This window comes from Ischnura elegans, chromosome 10, assembly GCF_921293095.1.
Source record: "Ischnura elegans chromosome 10, ioIscEleg1.1, whole genome shotgun sequence".
NCBI lineage: Eukaryota > Metazoa > Arthropoda > Insecta > Odonata > Coenagrionidae > Ischnura > Ischnura elegans.
Genome location: NC_060255.1, coordinates 67,986,290 through 68,009,039, shown reverse-complemented (window position 1 = coordinate 68,009,039; position 22,750 = coordinate 67,986,290). Strand labels below are relative to the sequence as shown.

Below are 22,750 nucleotides of genomic sequence, written 5' to 3'. Positions count from 1 at the left end.
GCGCCTTCATATACACGGCAGATTGTGCAAGTACGTGCCCCGCGTAAAACGGCCTTAACAACATGTTATTTAAACTTTTTTACATGGCAAATAAAATTATGGAGACAATCTAGTTTTTTTACAGAGCTTTCCTGCTAATTTACATCTTTAGTGAAATTATTTTCTTTCGCCTCTTATGGTTGTTATTTAAGTTTGCCATTAATTCAGATAATAAGAGTTCATCCTTGGAACCAAGTATCAAGAACCAGGCCAGTACCGAGAACCTAAAAAATTTAGGAACCGACTCATCCTCAGTATTCTTATTAATTTTCAAACTACATATAGAGCAAATTGAGTCAGCACTCACCCTAATATTTCTAAAAAAATTGGCGAATGTTACCTGCAGCTGATACTCCCTGACACGCCAATTATGTAACACAATTTTGCTTTGCTAGAAATTCTCACTAAATCTATAAATTTTGCTTTGCAAGAAAATAAAAACCAGTTATAATCTGCTAATGAGTCTACGTTGAGAGAATATGAGTCGAAGTACTTTGGTGCATCTATTCCTAATATTCTGGCCTTTATACTCCCAATCAGTTCCCTTTCTAATGTTATCCCTGTATTGGACACTCCCTGTATCATACAGGCAAGGTTATCTCTTTGATTAGGCTAACCAATGCGCCAAGCATACACTCCAAAGTCTTGAGCCCACAGAAAAAAATATTACTTCAAACTTCCCATTTCCACGGCCCAAGTGAGCCTCATGTGCCACCTGAGATAATTGCTTGAGGGGTGATTGGGTTCTAAGTCTCGACACATCCCTTTACGTCTATCCCATGGGCTCGAATTCTATGAGTGAGGAACATTGTAGATAGAATTGTCTCTAATGGACTTTCGGAGGAAACTGATCAAGGGATGGGAAATACGTGGTATATTATGGTGTCTCTTTTGGTGCACAGAGCCCTTTATGCTCATAACACCTCCTCTGGACCCACCCTTTCAGGCTGTGTATACCACCTTGGCAGTATGACACTGCCCTGATTTGAGTTTGGTGATCACTCAATGGTAGTGTTCAACAATGGGCGGTATCATATTGTATATCTTCCAATAGCACTGGAGTTGAGAGTTCCTTAATAGGCCAACAGATGTGAAATTTGAATAGAATCATTCAGAGAATTTTTGATCTACAAGCTATCACATATCTCTGTTTCGATCATAATGATCGAAACAGAGATATGTGATAGATATTCATTAAAAATATTTTATAAATCAATAAATTCGTTAATCCGGCAATAATTTCCTCTAAATACTTTTCCAGCCTCAGCCTGGAGATTGAGGGAGAACCCTTGGAAGGGGTTTACGACAACACAAGGGAACCAACACCTGACAGAGGGTGCAAATTTACAAGCACTGGCACAAATCTTTCCCTGTCTCTCTCCATCCTACTACCCAATAACCCCACCCACCTCTATTCTCCAGTACAGTAAGTCCAGTACTGACGAACTTTCAGAGATACGAGCATTCAAAGAATTCAAGAGTGGCCTTTTGGTGCTTTGGAGAATGGCCAAAGAAATGTGGTGTGGCGTTTAGGAACTTGCACTTTGGGCACAGTCTGAACAAAGTATCAGGTAAAGTCAAATTTTTGTAAAGTTAGGAACTGATCAGCATTTCACCCATCCTTCCTCACTAGATCTAGAGCGCAGCTAGATCAGTTTGTCACCAATGTGCATCAATGCAAACCTGTAATGCAGTGTTGCATTCTGCAGGATAACTACACCTCTTGTTGCCTTGCTTAGGGTCTCCCTCATCCCCTTGCTGATCCCCGACAACCCTCTCTTGAAGCTACATTTTTTTCTCCCGGAAAATTGAAGCCATCTGCAGGTGAGTGAATGTGCGAGTGACTGCTTATTGAGTGCGTGTGTTTCCACAAATCACTGGCTATCCCTCACGCCCATCCTATGAAGATTCCCAGTTTTTTGTGGAGAGAGAATCTTTAGTTGAGGTCCCTATAGCCCCCACTCAGGATCTTGTTGTGTATGTTTGTTGTGAGTGAATGTGTGTGTGTTTTGGGCTTCCCGGTTGAGAGACTGGTGTTTGGTCCCTGAGGTGAATTTCTCCCCCTTCCCGCACACCAACGCAGTGAAAATTTTTGACTTGCAAGGTAGACAAGCCGTGGGAGACTTATACGGCCAATTGAGTATTTCCTTTCTGCTGTATGTAATGTGCCGAAACCCATTGTGCACAAAACCTATGGAAGTTAAATTTTCATACCTTTTGCATATCCAGTATGGATGAATTTTACATTCGTAACCCAAAAACTGTAGGATACATAAAATTCCAGAGTGGCAGATCATCAAGCTGTGAGTTTGTACATACTTGCACCAGAAGATGGCACAATGTGTCGAAACTGGGACATGAATAAAAGGAACTTTCTTATAAAGTAAGATCAGAAGGTAAGTCTTGTTAAGAAAATGGAAAGTAAAACCTTCATGATTTGTGTTTTTCTCAGCCAAGTATGTAAATCATTACATTAACAGGAGAGGAGTCAAAGAATAAGGTCTTGCAAGGAATTACCTCTTGCTTAGTTGGACATTGCCAAGATGAGGGTAGGAGTCCTCACGAAGCCGCCCCTTAATCAAATCTTCTAAAGTCTCCTTCAGCAAAGGAGAGTGCTGAGTAAACACATTGTCCACACCTTTAAGGCCCTGCAAATTGACAAATGAGGAGAGTGAGAATACAGAGCAACACATGGACACTCAAATAAAGATATAATTAGCAATGATACATTGAACAGGGGAAGCTTAAAACAGGGTTAAATTGTGATAGTCAAAAATAAAACTATATTCAAAAACTCTCATTAAAAGCCATAGCTTAATTACACAGTACCCAGACTTTGTACCACCAGTTCGAAAAATCCAAAAGTGAAGTCATACAATTTTTATTTCATATTGGTGTTACTTAAAATTAGTCTCATCTTTGGTGAACAACATTTTCCCAAAGTGAATGTGCAATATATGTTATTGAAAACAGTGCAAAAAATGGCTATTTATATTTGCTACTTGAAATGAATGACTAGTTTTCTGAACCATACATGCAAACATTACTAAGATTTTAGCTCTTATCATCTTCCACTGAGAAATTATTTCCTTCTTCTAAGCAGTGATATGTTATGGGCTGGTTACACTGTACATTAACACATACAAGCTAATGTGTGAATACATGAATAATTTTAGTAGAACGGAACATGTACAAGTGCATGAACCAAATTAGAACAGGTTCTATTTTCTGTTCATGCATTCACACAGTTGGGTGGATACACACTGCATTTTGGCATTCATTCTCGTGTTCATACATTTAGATATTAACTCATGCATGTTAATGTATCATGCGACCTGGCCTTTATAAATATAAAAATTAAATAAAACATAATTTTTTTAGGTGGCATAAATTCAGTCAATCATAATCAGTCATTCAACTACACCCTACCACATAAAATTGTGAGAAAACACAATTCACCTATACCATAGAGGGAATTACAGTGGAACCTCGTTAAAGCGAGTACGGGCTATAGCGACACCCCCGCTATTACGAGAGATAGCCGATGCACCGTCAATTGACCCTATAATAAGCGTGTTAAAAAATTCGTTTTTACGAGACCCTATCGGTATTGGCTCTCGCCATAGCGACGGTTTCACCGCCGGAAGACTTTCATGAAGACTCCTTAACCTCTGTAATTGCTAACGATCTGTCAGAAATGAAGTTAATGGAGTGCTCAGTCTCAAATGTATGTGGTAAACTGTCGTTCGATAAATATAATGATGACGAAACAATGCTTTGCATGATTTTTATTCAGTGCGGCGCTTATAAATTGTTTGAATAGTTGGTCGTTATTTGAGTAAGGAAATTTAGTGATGCAAAAAAACATCGCCTTTCGTCTGGATTTATGCTTACGTTTATCGGATAGATGTTTATCTGTCGCCGCACCACTCCTATTCCTGTATATCTGTTCGCAACAGGTATATTGGCTATTATTTGCTCCACCTCCGGTAAAGCGACAATTCGCTATAGCGAGTGCTTATTAGTGCACCGTGGGGTGTCGTTATATCGAGGGTTCACTGTATTAACTTCAAAAAATTAAAATTTTCTACTACACCACTCCTGTGTACATGTTAAGCTTTATATATTGAAGATAGTTCATCAAAAAAGGTTAAGTGGAATTGTAAGGAGTAATTTACATCATGTTCCTTTTTAGATTTCCAAGTCCTTAAAAATATCCTCAAGTAACAAATTTTACCCAAAATAAGGGTGCCCCGGAGAGAACATGCAGCCAGTTTCCCCAAGAAAAAGCTATCAAAAAATTCAGGGTAAGAAAAATGGTGTAACCAATTACCTTAATAATGTTCTTTATGCTCTTGGTAGTTTTAGCTACGCTGTCCTGTGTCATGGAGACGTCTGAGGGCCTCTGGTGCTGCATTGCATAATTGACAACCAGTGCCACAGCCTGTGGAGGATTATCATAAAAGGTATAAAAAAAGAGCCATTGAAATATAATATGGGAAGACATATGCACACAACTATTTAGCTTACATAATTACATATCTCAAAAATACAAACTAAAAGTCACCTATCTCCTCTGCAAAACTCACTTCTCACACTCTATGAACCTTTCCAGATGTAATAGGGTTGTATTTACTTTCCACAATAGGGTGGTTTCCTATTATTTTTTTATTGCCTCAATCAAAAGATATTTACTCCTGGAGTACGTATTTCACGCCAGTAGATTTTTAAATGACCATATCTTTTTTCGCGATTAAATAAAAAGTGAAATTTTTCAAGCGCGCGAAAACACGACGGCTAAGTAGGAATGATGGGAAAAGTCTGTGTGTCGTATTTCTGGTTCCCCCTGCCGCCTTGTGAGGTGACCTTGGGGCGAGGCTTTGAGCGCTGATACGACGCAGGCTGCTAGCAAGTAGCGCTTGTCTTAAATAAGGATTATTATTCCCCTATCAAACGAAGGAAACTTTCCGAACTTAGGTATTTTTAATGTGTGATTATTAAGAGATGTTTCCCTGAGCTCTGTGCCTCATGCATGCATTAGTAATCTCAGACAATGTAAAACTCCTATCTACTCGTATAGAAACTAGGTCCCTGTGACGTCACATGGAGTGGAATCGCATTGGCGCCAATCTGGCCTTTTTCAAATGAAGTTGAAATTGACCGGTGCCATTTGTCTAAACTGGGATTTCTAAAACCAAATAATTTGTATATTATGAATACACTATTGGTGTGTAAGGAATCGCAATCAATGCCTTTCGTTTTCTTTGATGAAGGAAACTACCCTATTATACGTCTATTGCGTAATGCGTATCTAATTGCATAATGTAATGATCTTGAAATAGGACTGTAATTATAACGAAAAATTGATTGAGCCCAAGGTCATATTTTTAATGTGTGATTATTAAGAGATGTTTCCCTCAGCTCTGTGCCTCATGCATGCATTGGTAATCTCAGACGATCTAAAACCCCTATCTACTCGTATAGAAACTAGGTCCCTGTGACGTCACATGGAGTGGAATCGCATTGGCGCCAATCTGGCCTTTTTCAAGTGAAGTTAAAATTGACCGGTGCCATTCGTCTAAACTGGGATTTCTAAAACCAAATAATTTGTATATTATGAATACACTAATGGTGGGTAAGGAATCGCAATCAATGCATTTCGTTTTCTTTGATGAAGGAAACTACCCTATTCAAATGGAATGGACTTTAAAATACGGATTTTGAAACTTTCCCAGCGATTATTTTTCTCCCCAATGACAACAAAAAGATGCTACTTGGTAGCAAAACCAGTCATTCACTAAAGTCATCCTGTTTTGAGGAATCACTAAGTATTTATTTTGCAAATGAGAAATTAAGGTTTTCCAAGCAGGGGGACCAAGTACTATATATATAATAAAAATATCTCCTCCAATTTTAATGACACAAGGTCATTGTTTTCACTTCTAATTCTCAAATGGTTAGGAATATTAATGGATTTAAGGGGGCCTATTACGAACGAGCGGGCGGTACGCTACCGCTGGGCGGAGTTTTCGTTCGGTATACGGTATCATACCGTCCCTTGCGATTACGAATGGGACGGTCGGAAAGTCACCGCCCGGCGGAGAGTACGCGTCAGGGGGTCGGTAAGGAGCGATGCGGCGGAAGTGATGTTTGTATGAAAAATTCTGAGCTCCTTCAGCCCGAAAATGGTGTAGCCAATGGCAAGGGCGTGCGGTGTTCCAATTCCGCGGCAACTGTTCCTAGCAGACGAATATTTCGGCAAGAGTTGTTGGCAGTCGATAAAGACAATTAGTGGTATTTATGGATTAATAAGGATGTGTCCTTCGTTAATTCACCTTAAAAGTTTGACAAATGAACGAATTTTGCTCCTCAATTCTTACTTATAGGATAAAAAGTTGAATAAAACAATAATTAGCAGTGACTTGCGGAAGATATCATCAAAAATCACGTATGAGCAGACGCAGGTAGTGACAAATTGCATGGCAGACCATCAAAAAATTACGATAGAAGTACTTTTAGGGCTAACGGGCAAGGTGAACCACCAATTCCATTAGAGCTTTGACCGAAATGTCCATTATTAAAAAATATATGAAAATCCACCAAGAATACTTAGCTGGAGAGCCTTAATCACAGACAATATGACACTCAACATCTGTGCAATTACAAAATATCTGTTGCTCTGCATTCCTTTCGTGTTAGTAACGGGGTTTGGAAACCTAATGCAAATTCAGAGAACAAGAAAGGCACTTTTAAAAATAAAGAAAAATAACTTTTTGGCTGTTATCTATGAAAAGCAATGGAGAATTAAAAAACACAAGATATGCACTATTGGTTACAAGAAAATTTTATTTCAATATAATGTCACAGAGTTTCACCATTTCTTTGGTTTAGTCACAGGTACACAACCACAGCAAAACAGTCTGCCCACAATAAACATGTGAGATCGCGAATCGGTTCCGCGGCAGTCACACACAGGCTACAACTTACTTCAATATTTCAGGTAAAATCCACAATCGATACAAGCTCACACCATTATAAATAATGGTAAATAGGCAAATACGATCATCAAAAACTGGAAGTCACTACCATTCTTATATTCATCACGTAAACATTACAATCAAGAGCTCGCTATGATGAAAACAACTATTTAATCACTGATTTTAAGCCTCACATTATCCTACGCAAGTGGCACAGGTGACTTTTCTCACTACAACTCCTTGGTACGAAATTGATATACTAGTATAAACAATTTCACACATGGCTTTGAACTTGATAGCTTGATCGTGAAATGTTATCTCTGAGGTGAATGACGAAGGTATAAACGCCACTGACAATCTTAACATTACTATCAGACACTTCTCGATGGCGTAAACCACTGTTTAAAAACCAACCACAATGGAACAGTGAAAACTACAGCTCTTGGCAGATGTTTGTCAAACTTTGTGCATTACAACCACTGGTACTGTGATTAACGGTAGTTGTCACATTGAAAATAACACTATTTTGAAACAAAAGATGTTCGTAGAAATCTCCAAGCAGCGAGCAAAAGTTACATTCACCTCACAATTCAAGCAGTTATAACGTTGAAAATAACACTACTTTGGCACAGAAGATGTTCGTAGAAATCTCCAAGCAGCGAGCAAAAGTAGTATTCACTTTGTAATACAAGAAGTTGTCACGTTGAAAAAATAATATTTTGCCACAAAAGATGTTCGTAGAAATCTCCAAGCGGCGAGCAACAGCTGTATTCACCATACAATACAAGCACAGGCAGTCCGTAACGACGAATTTTCCGGCACCTATGAAGAAATGCATATAAAAACATAGCGGACATTGAAAAACATCCAAATTGTTCTAATTAAATAAATGAATGAGGGTCAACTTACCATCAAAGTATCCATCTCCTACGGCCGTGGCTCAGACTGCTACAACGTTGTTATATGGGTATTATAAATTTTTTGTTCAACTGCTCCAGTCGGCTCCAGTTTTATATTTTATACGCTTACTCAGACATTAATATTATAAATAACACAAAATATGATAGCTTCCGAGTTTCTATCGTCGGATATTTTGTTTTAAAAACGCCAGCTCGACCCGAAAAATGTCCGCCATTAGGGGTCGGTATCTCACCACCGGGGTAGCTGGCCGTGGTATCACACCGACCCCTAAGCCGTGGTGTGACACCGACCGGCGGCCACTCGTAATCGCTCGGGGGCGGTGAACGCGTTCCGGACGGTATGACACCGCCGGCGGAGTCTCACCGCATGCGGTGAGCCGTTCGTAATAGCCCTCAAGGAATGATAACATACAGCAAAGTAGAGACAATGGTGCAATTACAGATATGTATTGATTTTGTAAAAGCTCTGGCAGAAGGAAAACCTTCCTTGCTGTTATCACAAAGAAGTCAGTAATATATATGCATTCAAGGCAGTATTGAGAGGAGGGTCATTGAATTCAAACTCCCTCCAACAAACACATTTTTATGAGGCATAGTCTTAAGTGTACCCTCTCCAAATGAAAGACCCCAAACCATAGGAAAAAATCTCTGGCCTTGGTAAAACTAAACAGTAAGAAATATAAAAATAAGGATTTTAACAGCAACAACAACATTATTTGAGTCCACTTTCCCACTCCACACTAAGTAGGAATGCATCATAGCTTCTAGACAATTCCTGGGTGGAAATAAATCTATCGATACCTTTGTCAATTCCACTCAGTTTTAGTTGGTACAACAAGTGGTTGCAACACTTCTATATCTATTATCAAGATACTCAAGAGAGTATTCTCTTCTGATAATAACACGGGAGCGTTGAAATGAATGATGCTGTACCGAATACATAAAGCTGTGAGGAATAGACAAAGTTATCAATATATTTATTTAACCATGAGCAAATACCACAAAGTTAGTTTGCAAATAACTGAAGATAACCAAAAAGGAAGATAAAAAAGTAAAGGAGGCCATATATAGTGAGGACCAGCTCACCTTATATAGATTATCTGGAACACCCTTCTTCTTGAGCAGGACTGTGAGTCCTCGAATGTCTTCATTGTTGTGTTTGTTGTACTTGAGTGCATAGAGCATGACAAGTCTTGCTGCATCCTTGTCCCTAACTCTCTCATTTGGAATGATTTTTCGTATCCTCTGTAAAAATTAAAACGTCAAATTATCGTATATACATATTGACTTCTTGAGGTAAAGAAATTGAAACAGTAAGATAGAGAAAACACTAGGATCGAGTGTATTATTGTACCATTAGCTTTAATCATAAGACTGCTGGTATTTAGAACAACAATTAAAATCATACGCACAAGATTGTTCAATTCACTGATTAATATAGCCATCTCACTTTCACTCCATTAAATTTTTGATGTAACCTAAGTAGATTTCATGATTAACGAAAGATAAACCATCAGTGGCTTGGGATGAATATTCAACCAGTCACATTACACAGCGCAAGTCTCTACTTTTGGAGATTTGAAGGACATATAAGTACTGCTTGAAACCAGTTCAATTTCAATACACTCAAAAAATGAGCTTGAAATGGCTTTAGATTACCATTGTGCTGGACATAATTTTAAAGGGCTTTACATTACTAGTTGTAAACATACTGTAATTGCAGTCTAAGGCAAACACAATTCTATGACAACCCCCTTTTTGGGAACTCCAAGGAGGAAACAAATTTAACAATGAAAACTAATAATTTATACCTGCAATATCCCCTCTGCCAAAAATCTCAAGAAGATAAGTAACAGTTCGATACCTCCACTGCACAAAGGCCTCAAAATTTCAATTCTTAAAGCGTCAGAGATGAACATTTGTGCTCTAGCTATTGCCAACTGAGTATATGTGTATTGTTGGGCTCCTAGATGAGCGGATTTGACAGTGGGCAATTGTTGAGCGCTTGTCCAGTGGAGGACAGAATTGTGCTTGAAATTTCTCAATGCTTTCAACAATTGGTGTGGTACTTGACATAGTGTCAAATCTTAACAAATGTGTACTAACAATTTTTGAAAAAAGAGAGGCTTTACAAACTAAATGTATTCAATTAACCAAGCATGGTAATCAAATGTAGACTCGATTAAGTATTCAGGAGTAACTCTTACCCAGGACTTATCCTGAGGAAATTCCATTCAAGAAATTTTTTGGGCCAGGAAATCATAAATTAGGATTTATTAATTGATAGAATATTGGAAAATAGGATGTAAAGTAAAAGACCGATGTTATCATTCCCTTGTGAGACCCATTTTAAGAGCTATGCTACAAAATGGGACCCGTATGACAAAGGAATGGTTTCGAATGTAGAATACAGAGGCGAGCAGCAAGATTTGTTAAAAATTGCTTAAATACACATAGCAGTGTAACTGAATTAATCAGGACTTTAGAATAGGGAAGTTAGCTGTTTACATAAAATCTTTTGTGGAAATTTCAAGTAGAACACTTTTTGGCTCATTTTCAAGATATTTTGAGAAAGGCTAATTATTATAGTAGAAATGATCACAAGGATAAGATTCGGGAATAAGACTGCATAAACAGTAGATTTAAAATCTCGTTTTTTCCACATACAATGAGACACCGTTATGACTGTGATATTTTAGCTCTAGAATAGCTTGATTAGGACTAGGTGAAATAGACTCTGCATATATAGTTAATAACTTACTATATTTGTCAATATTAGCTATCTGCGTGCATTTCTTAGTGCGCTATAACAGATGCATGAGGTTTGACCTGAGATGTAACACCTATTCATCCATCTAACTTCTGTATTATGTCTATACACCCATGTCTCGTATAGCGCAATTTCGATTAGCGCAATTTCGATATAGCGCAAATTCGTTCCTCGGGGAAACATTGCAACGCAGTGTAGCCTAATCAAAAATGTTAAACGCTCTCGTGATAAAACGTGAACTTGCGCTAAGTACACACGTAATTTCTATCAATTTACGCATATTAATATTATTTCTTGCCTCAAATCTTCTTTTTTGTTCATATATTAATCGAAATTCATTGCTGTGCAATTTCCAAAAGTATTACTCGTCATTGGGTCCAGATAGCCGGCCTACCGAAGTAATTTATCTCGTCTCCTTAACAGAATGATAATAAATAATTTAGATCGTTAATTAAGCGTGGGGCTAGTGGAAATGAGTTTTTTTTCAGCAATACGGTTTGAGACGTATTTTTGCCGTCGTAGGTTACCGGGCGATTGACTTCCAGGTAGAGTGTCTACGCTAAAGCCTTCAAGGTCATCGGTATTCACGGGGGAGAAATGGAGCGGTGGCCGAGTTGCGCATGAATAGCATCGACACATAAAAGGGTCCGCTATAGAGTCTCAAACACAATGGCTTCGTTCCCTCCCCGCAGTCTTAGGCCTTCTGCGTCTCAGGAATACAGTTCAGCAGAAGAAGGTGATTTAGATAGAGCCATACAGAGTAAAAACCAAGAGAATATGGCAAAAAATAGGAATGCGTGTAGAAAAATCAAGAATTTATCAAGAAAAACCATAAACCTAGAAGAGGACTTGAGAGAGGTCAATTGCTTTGAAAATGGAGAGCGTCAAAGCGATATTGCGCAGAAGTTTAAACTCACGATGCCTTATTCTGAATAAAGACGAAGCTAAAATATCAGTGGCCTCAGCCGCACTAACTTCAACCAAGCGGTCTACACATACGGAAAGTTCATGGTGAATCAGTACAAAAAGACGAGAGTGGTAATCGCTCAGAGACATTTAGTGAAAGCTCCGGTTGGTTCCAGAATTTAAACGGCAAGCAGATATTTTCAGTGCGGCGATATCAGGTGAATCTGCAAGTGTTGATAGCGCAGCCACCACAACATTTTCTAATGAACTCCAAGCTGTTATTGAAAGTGGCTCCTTCCCCCCTCAACTAGTTTTTAGTGTTGACGAGACGATATTGTTTTGGAAAAGAATGCAATCTCGTTCATTCATTTTCAGGGAAGGAAAACCTGGGTCAGGTTTCAAGGCATTTAAAGACTGTTTCACGTAGCTGCTAATGACTCGGAGGACTACAAATTAAAATGATTTATCATTCATAAACTCCGCTGGCTATGAAATGGCATTTAAAGTAGCATTTTCCTGTCATTTCGATGAGCGACAAAAGGGCCTGGGTGACGCAATAGTTGTTTTTAGACTAGTTTGAAAAATCGTCAACTGCCGGCAACGCATTACGATCCCCTGAGATAGCAGATGTTAGCCCACCCGCACGACAGGATGGAATTTCGAAAGCACGTAAGAATTTTTTTTAACGTGAATAAAAGTCTTTGAATGCGTGAATACTATCTTTTAAGATGTTTTAAACTATAAATATTTATAGAAATAACGTTTTCTAAGGCTTTTTATGGGAATATAGATGTTTTAGAAGAAATTCAATACCCAAGATCTATGCTACCAGGAACGCATCCCTATCTTCCCTATGTTAAAACGCTCTCGTATAACGCAAATTCGTATAGCGCAAAGACCCCAAGGAATGCATCCCTTGCGCTATACGAGACATGGGTGTATACATGTGTTGAAACCCGGAAACTAATTTCTTTGATTTTTTAAGCATAAAAAAAGTGGAAAGAAAAATGCCACAAAGTTTTAATTTATAATGTAATATGCTGTTCCACCAAATTGCATTTCACATACACAGTTGGATCACATACTACAGATCTCGTTCACTGGTTAACAGGTTAATTCATGAATATGTAGAAGTTTTGTTAAAAATTATTTTACATTTTAACATTCTGAACTAACCTGAAGGTGTCCTGAGTGGTCATACTGGCATGAAAGATCCTGCTCAAGTTCAGACACTTCCAGAAGACTATACCGTCCTACCAATGATGACAACTCACCAACCACAGTAACATGCTTTGCAATCGTGCCTGTGAGTTTCTGGAAAAGAAAATTCAATTTTTTCAAACATCCGCACATCATTATTTATATCAATTTGAATTAACAGCATTGGCATTGAACACAACCATTAATGCCACAATGTACAAAAAAAATCCTTGCAATGAACCTCACTACAATGAAATTTAATGAAAAGTTTCATATTTTGAAATTATTACAAAGATCAACTTGACCAATATAGTGTTTAGAGCATTGACCTAAAAATTCAGAGGCTACTGGTTCACCTCTATGACCAAGATAAATTTTCATTATTCCTTGCTAAATAGCTGGCACTGATAAAATATTTTCCTCTACATTATTCAAAGAAAAGCCAGGTGGCAGCCATTTGCCTTCGTGAACATTTCTTACTAACTACCCATCTAGCCATTATACTACCTTGAACTGTGGGTAATTCTCCACAAAGTTCTTCAGGTCAGCAATACTTTCAAGATTCTGGTGGTGCTGTGCCTTGGCCTGAAACCTATTCATCAAATCCTTGATTGTCTGACCAATTTCTCCATAATTTTGATACTGATTCTGTAAAATAAAATAACATAAATACATGAAAATTACAATTTGCTCACAGTATGTAATCACAGCAATAATTATTAACCTTTCATTTTACGGGTGTCCTTCCCATCGAATTATGATTGTGCATTACCACAGTAAAGCCTCACATTAAACTATTTATTTCCCCAATATTTTTCTCAGGGGCACAACTCGTGCCACAGATTCTTCATTGCCTTCACAAAACATGTATTCCACAAAAAATATTCCCTTTCATTTCCATTCAAGTTTGGATCAAAATCCAAACAAATGCTATTACAGTTTAAAATGACAGAAAATTATCCAATAATAATGTGCTGCCATTAAATACATTTTTTTAAGCTACTTTCTCTTGATGAAACTTTACTCCGGTGTTTCTATAGTAAGTTTGTTGTGAATTTATAAAGGAGTTGTAAGGTATAGACATCCATTTGGTCATAGAGTGCAAAGGGTGTCGAAGGGGAAAGGGCTGCATTGAGTGCAAAGGGGAAATTAACTTACATCTCTGTAAAAGTCATCTTGCTCAGCAGACAAGACTACCTCTTGTAATTCCTTGGAGATTCCTGGCACATTTGACAGGTTGACTCGATTATTATTTATGGTCAACAACTCATGCACCATTGCCTGGTATGTCCACTAAAAATAAAAAGGACAAATACATAGCAACACTGTATTTCTTATTTAAAATAACTTATCCTAAGAAAATAAATGGAAATATGTCCTCATGCCACACAATATCACTTTTATTTTTTAACATACTGTCAGCGCTAGAAGGAAAATAGGTAACTTCACCCGTTTTTATTTGGAATTACTAGCACCGCACAAGTAAAGCCTTTTCCTTCACTGCACAAAAGTAAACAACAAACAAAAAAGTTTTACGTGAAAAAATCATTATTCATGACCAGGATTCAAACTCAGAACACCCTATTTCCGGTCCGGTATGCTACCAGTTACACTACCAATTCTTCTAAGAAAATTTTCCCTTGGAAATTTTGTATGAAAAAATATGGCTTGTGGTGTGAAGGTATCACTCCTCACTGGAAATCAGGAGATCCAGGTTTGAATCGACATGAAGACAAATACATACTTTTTTCTGAAGAAAACTTCTTCCATTGATATTTCTTAGCACCTGCAGGTGCTTAGAGCATATTAAGGTAAACATGTTCACCTGACAACATAAAAAGCCATGTTTACGCAGTGCTTTAGTATCATAGAACTACACCAGAGTCAGGCCTACGAAGAGGTAGGAGTGGCAAAATTGCCAGAGCCAAATTCCCAGGATTATGGTGTCCAGAAAGCCCAGATGTAAGTACTTTACCCTGGGATCTGGTTCAGCTTTAGATGGCACTACTCAGAGCTCCTTCTGTATTGTGGAGACAGTTTAATGAAGGGGCAAGGAAGACACCACAGGACATACCTGATGTAGGAGAGGTGTGATGGGGTCCTCCCGCCGGTCAACAATCAGTAACACAGTGGCTGAACCATCTGACTGACGGAAATCGAATAATTTGTCCTCTTTAACGATCATGTCCTAAAATGCCAATGAAAGATAAAAATTAAGAAAATAGATGCAGTCAAAAATAAGTATTTTTCAATCACCACACCAATCCAATGTTCATGGAAATGAAAAATATTAAAGTTATCCTGCTGGTGACAACTACCTTGAAAAGGAAATGCTGGAAAGACAATCACTACATTCACCAACCAACCATAATTGAGAGTAAGCTGACTCGGCATTTTGCACTTATCAACACGGGTTTAATATGCTGACTTTCACCCATGAATTCTGCCAGCCTTCCCTCCCTCCCTAGTGTTTATATTTAGCAGTTTGTCTCTTTATCAAATGTAGTTAATCTAGTTTCTGAATTTGGAATTAGAGATGATAGCAAACATTTATTATCATAATAGCCAGACACCATTAATGGCAAATACAAATGGATATCGGGTACAAGTGAATCAAAGTTAAAATGAATACCAGCATAGAATATTTGCCAATTTTAGGGTCAATTTCTATCTTAACATCGTATATAAAAATATTGAGAAGACTCACCATGCATTCTCTGTAGGAGCATAAGATGGGAATGGAAAACAAAAGTTATTGTTGTGATATATTTTAATAGAAAATCATTGGATAAGTAAGTTTCCAATGCTCAAGTCACTTTTGAACATTTTTGCCTAACTGTAGAACAAAACTGCGTTGAATGGACAATTCTGTACAAAAATGTGCTTGTTTGAAAGAAGGTGGTCATCTGATGACAAAGAAGAATTTCTACGTGCAACTGAGCTGTAATGGCTTGATGTGTATATCACTCAGATCAGCTCTTGTCGGCTCAAGTTGAGATTTCAGACAGGTTTCGATAGTGAGTTCATTGAGGCCACTCTCAAACTGGCCTAGTCAGACCATTTCGTTCACCAATACAGACCGAGTTTATACCCTGTTTATAGTCAGTCAAACCGAGTCAGCCAGGCCGATCTCAGCTAGGTTAGTTAACATAGTGGAGGTACAGAAGATATTGCCAAACATTATCCTTTCAATGCTTTGACCAGCACATTCAACTTTCAAATTGTCAACTACGCGTACATTTAATACAGTCAACATTTAAATTTGTAAGTCTTGCTAAATTGCAATCATACCAAATTTTTCCAATGACTATAAACTTATTCCAGTATAACTTCATCGTTTAGGAGTCTTTAGGCCGTTTTACACAGGGCACGGAATTGCGCAGGTTAGAGCTGCATTAATTTCTAAAATGGCACGGAATTGCGCGAATGCATGAACGAAATTAGAACAGGGGCTATTTTGCCGTCTCGCATCCACGCATTCTCACATGTGTTCTAGCAATTCACCGCTTTACACAATGCAATTTTGATTGCGCCTTCGCACGTACGTCAGATTGCGCAATTCCGTGTACCGTGTAAAACGGCCTTTTTAGTCTCTTCAGTAAAGATGCAAAAAAAAATTGATATCACTTTATCCATAATTCATGACCAAAGATCATCTTTGCTGAAAAACGCAAGAAGCGGCTGCAATACTGTAGTCATCAAACTAGTATTGATGGTATATATTACACTTCAACATCTGATAAAGCAATCTAACAAACTCTGAAGAGGTAATGTCCTAAAAAAATTTCCCCATAAAAACAGGGTTCCCAAAAATGTTCCCTTGGCATTTTCCATAACTTTCCAGACCAAAACTAATAAATTTCCATGACTTATATCAAATATTTTTAAACTATCAAATCAACTCGAATCAATATAAAAGCATGTATAATTGAAAATTTTTTACCTAGATGAAACAATTTAAGACAAATGAGCAGTGGTCTTCATTAGCCTTTATCGTAGCTATCACACTTGTTGGTACATGCTCTTCTGCTTCCCTAGCCTATCCATGTGATGTGCCGACGCATGCAAGAGCATAAAAGGAAAGTAGATCAAGCAAGATGGGATCTTCTGTTGCAGTTGGCAGAGAAAATGAGAGCACTTTCAATTTTTCCAGAACCAGCCAAAAATTTCCATGACCACCTTTTCTCCCTGACTTTCCAAGGTTATGGGAACCCTCGTGAAATGCTATATATATTAAAATGAGCGAATCAATAAAAATCATATCTGTTAACCTTCTATTTCTTTATTAACCTTTTCCCTACCGTACACGTATATATACGTGTGGACGTTTCCTGACCCGGGAGACCATGGACGTATATATACGTGTGAGAGCTTCCCGGTCAAGAAAACGAAACCCGTATACATACGTTTTCTAGCTCTCCCCCTTTCAGGACGGTCGTGGGTTTAGGTCGCCTTTGTCTCGGGACCCAACGCTTAGGGGTTTAGGATTAACCCTCGGAATCCGGGAGCAGGTACCCGGACCCTTCGTCTTTTTTCATCCCTCTCAGCGGTAAGGGACAGCGGTCATTCAATTGTTTATACAGTCACTTTTAGAAATAAATATTTGTTCATTTCTCAAGGAATATACACTAAGAATTGAATTATTCGTCTTTTGAGCAGCGTTTACAATTTTTAAATGAAATTCTACGACAAAATTTAACTTATATCTCGAGTTATGTATAAACATAAACATGGAAATTGTTGCCGCATTAAATGCCTTAATAATGGCCTTAGAACTTCGTTTAAAATTTGACAATGCTCAGATAAAAATGAGGAATTCAATTCAAAGTCTGTAATTTACGTGCAAGGAACAATTATCCATTTGCTAAATACATATAAGCAATACATAAGTTGACCGCGAACCAATGCCGCAGGTATGGTCGTAAACCCGGAAAGGAGGGAGCACAACTACTCTCGGAGTCCGAGATAATGCGGAGTCCCACCGTGGAGGGGTCGAAAAAGGTTCAATGAGACCCTTCTTAACGAATGCCCTCCAAAAATGCTCCGTACCACGAGAAAGAAGAGTCTCTTGGGGCTCGGTACAGCAGTCAAGCTAAGACGAAAACTCCGCGGTCTCGAAAGGGTTAAAAAGAAGTTCCTTAAGACTATCACTATGATCACCAACAAGGCGTCTGATGTTGATTTCTTCTCCAACACTAAATTATCATTCAAACAAAATAACCTAATGCACAAAGGTTAAGAAAAGACTTCGCTGTTTCACAAAATAAAATATATTTGCCACCGGTTTCGATACAGCGTATCATCATCTGGCAATTACAAGTATCAGTACATAGAATTTATACCCTTGAAGGCGTTAGAGGGGCGGAGGAGTGGAGGTGGAGAATGGGGGAGGGGGTAAGGGAAGGGAAGGTAGGTTTGGGAAGAACGTCGCTTATGGGTCACTGCACGGGGTAGCCGAGGGTGGGTGTATGATGACGAAATACGGGGAGGGGTGTTATGGAGTGGTGAGTGGCATCCGTAGTGGTTTCTCAGAAAAAACATTGAAAAGTGGTGAATGGTGAGAATACAATTGCTCGTTAACTAATGTTATGTTGGGTGAGGTTTGGCCCACTAAAATTTCCAACTGCTCGAGTGCGTCAAGCCTTGGGCCGTTGTTTTCTTTATGTAGGATTATCGGTTCGAAATCGCTTGTGTGGTCGGAATCCAAGAGGTGTTTGGCAAAGTGTTAGGTTTCTTTCTTCTTGAGGTCTTAACCTTTGTGCATCATGAAGGAGTTTCACCATGTTACGCCAACCACCATTGCATTTAAAATAACCTAAGTTCAAGGCTCTGAGAACAACTTTGGCTGCATGCAACATTAAACTATCAAATAGTCTCATTTGTATTGATAATCCACAGGTTTCTTACTCTTTAGAATATGGATGGAATATCTTTTCACAATTCATATCCTCTAGCTTTCTCTAATTCTGCAGTCCATCCAACTGATCTCATAAAGGCCTAATAAATGGCTCCTTTTTAAAATCCCTCCTTTATAATTTCTAGTTTCACTTTCCTGAATTCACACTCTCATATACACAACAGCCCTCTCCATGAGTTAGTCTTTTGGCTATATATCGCAGCAAAACGATGATTAGAATAATTAGAACAGGTGTTTTTCATACTAAATGAGAGATCGTTTTGCATTTAAAAAAATTCATTCAAGAAATAATCATTGAGCAAAATATCAAAACTGTTCAATTAAAGGAATTTAATTGGCCAACCTTGATCTTCTCTGCAAGTCTCCTCGTCATTTCAGATGAACTTTGGTATCGAATAAGAGGGCACTTCTTGAGTGAGAGGAGGACTGAAGAAATTCCCTGAGCCGTCCTCTGCAAATGAGCCAAATTCCACATCTGACCTGCATTACAGAACAACAATTAATATCAAGTATTAATATTTATAACCAATCTATGACTTAATGTATAAAAAACTATAAAAAGAGGCCAAGCAACATTGACGTTGACTCCAAAAAGATAAATATTGCCTACATGAAAAAAGTACACAAAAATATTGCTCACAAGTGGTGTCAAGGTTTTCTCCTCATAAAAATTGGTTTTCAAGAAAAAAGTATAGTATACCACTGTTTCAATTTAATTCTTATATTGACCAGATTCCATAAGAAGCACTAACAATATGTGGTTTTAATCACAAAACACGAGGTAACAACTAGCAATGCAGTTTAATACTCATTCACAGAAAATGCCACAACCCCACATAAAATTTATCACAAGATTCATTTCACTTTGATGATGAAACATTTGTGAAAAATCCCCAAGGAAAATAGATTAAGCATACAGTGGTAAAATCATCAGAAGAAAAAATGAAAGAGAGAAGCTAGGTACTTTGCAATGGCTGTGCCTTGAATAAACAGCAAGTACTTGAGATTCAGGGGGGAAAGATGAAATCCATGAACTAACTAAAGCTCAATGTCTGGTGAGAGCTATTGAAAACTGCTGTAAATGAACAGAAAGCATTATACAGTTTTTTTCATGGATAAGGTTGGGAACTGCTAAAGATTCTGGAAGCTACATGCTTGGCTTAAATGGCTATTTAATTAATTTAGAACACACTTTTTCATTGGGTACAGAGGATAACATTTTAGAATAACATTATATTCATAGAAAGTAAAAAGTAAGAGAAATACTTGGTAAAATGCATAGGATATTATTTTTTTCCTTGGTTATAGAGGTCCATTATAAAAATCTGGCAACAGTCAAACAAGTGTACAAAGCTTTAAAATTAAGTGTTCTTTTTTCAGATTGACAGTTGGTGTCCTAACACACCTTGCTACATGCCAATTGATCCGGAATGAAGGATAATACGTAAATGCACATTTTATTTTAATTTGAAATGAGAATGAATTCACATTGCACCAAGTATAATTTAGTGAGTGAGCTCTGTAAATGAGCTGATTTAATTTTTAAATGCAAATTAAAATAAAGTCACTTTGCATATAACTCAAACAAACTCTAATTTATTTCATTCCAATGCCACTGAATACCAGAGAAATTGAAATAATGAAGCGTTCACCAAACCTTGAGCACAGCCCAGAATGTTGAGAGAGAAGAGGTGAGGGCTGACGGCAATGTAATCACCATAGAACTCCTGGATGTCACGCACCACCTCCATTTCATCAGACTCAGCCAAGGTCTTCACATCAGCCTTAGCAATGATGTTACTGAAATCTGAAGAAGGCACACCATATCAATCAACACAACATCAATGCTGGGCTAAGGGATATTGTCGTATTCAGTGGTAATTGAAGAGAATCTAATAAAAGATAGAACTACCTTACCAAGAAAGATACACCAATCACATTATGTAATACATATGTCAATGATCACACTATTACCGGGGTAAAAATTTAATAGAAGGCGAATAACACAGAGCCTGGCCCTATAAATGTAAGATACATTAATCAGAGACAGTCTTCAAGGCACAGGGATAAATCTTAAGTGACCAGCCCTGCATTTTCCAATTAGGGGATTTTTTAACATCCAAAACTGAAGATTTTTTTGCCCTGCAATTCATTTGATAGCCACATATTAATCTGAAAATTACCTGTATAAATAGATCCTTAATACCTAGCTGCTAACAAAAAAAAACCATTCTAGTAACTTTTAAGCCACATAAAAAACTTCTTTTGATATAAGTTCATCTTTCATTTTGTAAAGCAATAATAAGTTCTTAAGCTTTGAATTGTAATGAATTCAAAAATGAAAATATCTTCAAAATATTTTGCTATTGGAGAACTTTTGAGTGTTCAACCTATAAAAGATAGTAACAAACACTTCTCTGTTCACTCCATGTACAAATATCAAGCAAAGATTTTGAGTTGGACAAAAATTTTAAATTTTGGGGGTTAAGTCCACATGCTTTTTTGTAAAAAGAAAGGTGGAAACATGAAGACCATCGGCGTATAATGTCACACCATTCCAGATTAGCATTTTCTTTGCAGTAGAGAGAATTTAGAATATGTCTCTTAGCCTTGAAATGCCAAACCATTATGAAGCATTTTTTTTGACATATTGGTTGAAATGAGGAAAACTCTTATTAGAAGTAAATTCCAAATGAAAAACTGTGCTCCTCTGATTAGTAGTAAAAAATAAAGGAACTTGTAGTTATCTCACAAGGCCAACTTCGCTTTAATTACCGTATAAGCTTGTGTAAGAGGCGCACACGTGTAAGAGGCGCACCCCTATTTTGAGGATCGAAGCTATAAAGAAAAAACATTTTGCGACTTTTTTTTATCCTATCGTGCGGTGTTGCAGACGTATGCCTGGAATTTCGACAGTTATCGAAATGTCCTCTTTCAGTACTATTTGAAAGAGGAAATTTTGATAACTGCGGCGGCATAAGAGGGAGTAGAAAGAGTTCCGATCCTCTCTTTGCATACGCCATCGCTCTACGTTGCTTGTCCTACTCACGAACAATTTTGTTTAAAAGCTCTCGCAGGAGTATTGCAATAGAATTGCAGCCGTGGAAAATTTTAAGGCAAAAAACGACAGGCAAATGGCATGAGCTTTCCCAAGAGATTGAACAACAATCGGGGCAATCTCAGCGCCGTAGGATAATAACCACGTCGTAGATTTAAGGCCCCTTGCACACGCACCGATTTTGGACGGCCGGTAAAATATCGGCCGTCCACATTCCAATAGTGAACAATGGGAGAGCATTGGAGCTTGCACACGTACCGACCACACGCCGGTACCGGCAAAATGCCGGTTAGCTGCCGGCCATTGTCACTGTGGATCGCCGACGCCGGCTCAAAAACTTAGCAACGTATCGTTTGACCGGTAAAAATCCGGCGTGTGTGCAAGTATCGCTTCGCCGGTAAAATATCGGCCAATATTTTACCGGCCGTCCAAAATCGGTGTGTGTGCAAGGGGCCTAACGGAACTACACTCGGCTCTCCATCAGCTAATGCCTCTGCCGTTTTTTTCCTTTCCGAGACACCACAGGAAAATATCAAGTTACAGGGGAACAATGGAAACGTGTTTCATCCCTACCCCATTCCGCCAACTGACCTTTTTCGGTCTACCAGGTTCAATTCCCCGAGTTTCTGGAGGTCAAATGCTACGTGAGTCACCTTCTGAGCTCGAAGATATCTCGATATCTTTCAGCAATTGTATGACACGCACGAGGTTCTAAAAAGAATTAGACCTAACGCGACGTATATCTCACAGCATTTAAGTTTTTTGAGCTCTAATTGATTGACACAAAGATTTATAGCTAAAATAAGACTACTAATATTCAACATAGTCCAAACAGCACAATTTCGGAGGAAACAAGCGTAGCATAAGCGCATTCAAACAAGACGAGACGGACTGGAAACTCAGGCAACGCAAACTGCGTATATCACATTGGAGGGGAGGGAGCCCTCTTCCCCTCGACCTCTC

The 22,750-nt window shown here is 38.2% G+C and overlaps 1 protein-coding gene across 1 annotated transcript in view; it reads right to left on the bottom strand.

Moving 5' to 3' along the window:
• Window positions 1-22,750, bottom strand: part of LOC124166517 (vacuolar protein sorting-associated protein 45) — a 28,404-nt gene that overhangs the window by 3,189 nt on the left and 2,465 nt on the right. Inside the window, exons 3-11 of the mRNA XM_046544063.1 lie at window positions 20,387-20,536; window positions 19,073-19,209; window positions 14,887-15,000; window positions 13,971-14,105; window positions 13,320-13,460; window positions 12,789-12,926; window positions 9,023-9,181; window positions 4,373-4,483; window positions 2,557-2,687 (exon numbers count right to left, since the gene is read on the bottom strand). Coding sequence (XP_046400019.1) covers window positions 2,557-2,687; window positions 4,373-4,483; window positions 9,023-9,181; window positions 12,789-12,926; window positions 13,320-13,460; window positions 13,971-14,105; window positions 14,887-15,000; window positions 19,073-19,209; window positions 20,387-20,536 — 1,216 coding nt within the window. The remainder of the gene's footprint in view (window positions 1-2,556; window positions 2,688-4,372; window positions 4,484-9,022; window positions 9,182-12,788; window positions 12,927-13,319; window positions 13,461-13,970; window positions 14,106-14,886; window positions 15,001-19,072; window positions 19,210-20,386; window positions 20,537-22,750) is intronic.